This window comes from Penaeus vannamei, chromosome 18 (assembly GCF_042767895.1).
Source record: "Penaeus vannamei isolate JL-2024 chromosome 18, ASM4276789v1, whole genome shotgun sequence".
NCBI lineage: Eukaryota > Metazoa > Arthropoda > Malacostraca > Decapoda > Penaeidae > Penaeus > Penaeus vannamei.
This window is the reverse complement of record NC_091566.1, coordinates 34570458-34572957: the sequence shown is the minus strand read 5'-3', so window position 1 is coordinate 34572957 and position 2500 is coordinate 34570458. Positions and strand designations below refer to the sequence as shown.

The 2500-nt window shown below is 38.2% G+C and overlaps 1 protein-coding gene across 1 annotated transcript in view; it reads right to left on the bottom strand.

Annotated features, from left to right (window-relative positions):
- LOC113829070 (G-protein coupled receptor GRL101) overlaps window positions 1-2500 on the bottom strand; it is a 199637-nt gene that overhangs the window by 1062 nt on the left and 196075 nt on the right. Inside the window, exon 33 of the mRNA XM_070133425.1 lies at window positions 1054-1174. Within this exon, the coding sequence (XP_069989526.1) occupies window positions 1054-1174 (121 nt within the window). The remainder of the gene's footprint in view (window positions 1-1053; window positions 1175-2500) is intronic.

Below are 2500 nucleotides of genomic sequence, written 5' to 3'. Positions count from 1 at the left end.
TACGTGTGTTATTGCCATTGTTTGTTTTGTTGTTGTTTCAATTTTTCAGTTTCTACTAGTCTCTGATTCTCTGTTTTTGCCTGTCTGTCTCTTTTCCTATTTTCTCATAACCTATATCTTCCATTATCCTTTCCTTTCTCTCCTCCTTCTCTTACTCTGCTTGTTCCTCCACCTCCCCTACCTCCTAATTCTCATCTTTGTCTTCCTCTTCCTCTTCTTATCCTTTCCTGCTACTCATCCCTACGTATCATTCTCTCTTTGCTCCCCCAAAAAGAAAAGAAAAGAATAGAATAGAAAAGAAAAGAAAAGAAAAGAAAAATATACTATACATACCCCCAATTAACAACAAAATAACTCATGAAAATAATCGCACATCTACAAGGGCACTCACCCCCTCAAGTAGTAAGAAAGTAAGAATTAAGAAAGAAAGAAAGAAAGAAAAAACACGCATAGCTAAATAGACAACCCTACATGGCCACCCCATCACCTACATACCCATCCCCTTAAAAAAGAAAGAAAGAAACAAACAAAGAAACAAAATGCATAGCTCAATAGACAACCACTCCCTCAAAAAAGAAAAAAAAAAGCAAATTTACATGGCCACCCCATCATCACACAAAAAAAGAAGAAAAAAGTACACCTACATGCCCATCGTCTTAAAAAGGAAAGAAAGAAAGAAAAATAAATTGCATGCAAACTTACATAGAATCCCACCCCCTTAAAAGAAAAAAAGAAAGAAAGAAGAAGAAAAAGAAGAAGAAAAACATAATTATTACATACATGGACAATGCACCCCCTCAAAAAAAAAAAAAAAAAAAAAAAAAAAAAAAAAAAAAAAAAAAAATCGCAAATCTACATGACCACCCCATCACCACAAAAAAATAGAAGAAAAAAGTACACCTACATACCCATCCCCTTAAAAAAATAAAAATAAAAATGAATAAATAAAAAAAATACTTATTACAAACATGGACAATCCACCCTTGAAAGAAAGAAAGAAAGAAAGAAAGAAAGAAAGAAAGAAAAAGAAAGAAAAAAAAAACGCACACCTACATGGACACCCCACAGGCGTTGTTGGTCTTCTTGTTGGAGCAACTTCGTTGGCGTTGATGGGCGTGGGCTACGAGGGCGCGGGCGTTGAATCCGACTGTCTGGACTTCAGCGCCGGTCATGCCTGTGGGCGGGCGGGGCGAAATGGTTGGTCTTGTGGGCGCTTGTCGTAAGGGCGTTATTCGTGAGGAGGAAGTGAAGGTTGGTGGTGGTGCATATTGGTGTTGGTGGTGGAAAATGTTGGTGGAAAATGTTGGTGGTAGACATTGCTGTTGTTGGTGGAAATTGTTGTTAATAGAAAGTGTCGGTGGTAGACATTGCTGTTGTTGGTGGAAATTGTTGTTAATAGAAAGTGTTGGTGGTAGGCATTGCTGTTGTTGGTGGAAATTGTTGTTAGTAGAAAGTGTTGGTGGTAGACATTGCTGTTGTTGGTGGAAATTGTTGTTAGTAGAAAGTGTTGGTGGTAGACATTGGTGTTGTTGGTGGAAATTGTTGTTAGTAGAAAGTGTTGGTGGCAGACATTTCTGTTGTTGGTGGAAATTGTTGTTAGTAGAAAGTGTTGGTGGCAGACATTGGTGTTGTTGGTGGAAATTGTTTTTAGTAGAAAGTGTTGGTGGCAGACATTGGTGTTGTAGGTGGAAATTGTTGTTAGTAGAAAGTGTTGGTTGTAGTCATTGGTGTTGTTGTTGGAAATTGTTGTTAGTAGAAAGTGTTGGTGGTAGAGATTGCTGTTGTTGGTGGAAATTGTTGTTAGTTGAAAATGTTGGTGGCAGACATTTCTGTTGTTGGTGGAAATTGTTGTTAGTAGAAAGTGTTGGTGGTAGACATTTCTGTTGTTGGTGGAAATTGTTGTTAGTAGAAAGTGTTGGTGGTAGACATTGCTGTTGTTGGTGGAAATTGTTGTTAGTAGAAAGTGTTGGTGGCAGACATTTCTGTTGTTGGTGGAAATTGTTGTTAGTAGAAAGTGTTGGTGGTAGACATTGCTGTTGTTGGTGGAAATTGTTGTTAGTAGAAAGTGTTGGTGGTAGACATTGCTGTTGTTGGTGGAAATTGTTGTTAGTAGAAAGTGTTGGTGGTAGACATTGCTGTTGTTGGTGGAAATTGTTGTTAGTAGAAAGTGTTGGTGGTAGGCATTGGTGTTGTTGGTGGAAATTGTTTTTAGTAGAAAGTGTTGGTGGCAGACATTGGTGTTGTTGGTGGAAATTGTTGTTAGTAGAAAGTGTTGGTGGTAGACATTGGTGTTGTTGGTGGAAATTGTTTTTAGTAGAAAGTGTTGGTGGCAGACATTGGTGTTGTTGGTGGAAATTGTTGTTAGTAGAAAGTGTTGGTGGTAGACATTGCTGTTGTTGGTGGAAATTGTTGTTAGTAGAAAGTGTTGGTGGTAGACATTGGTGTTGTTGGTGGAAATTGTTTTTAGTAGAAAGTGTTGGTGGCAGACATTGGTGTTGTT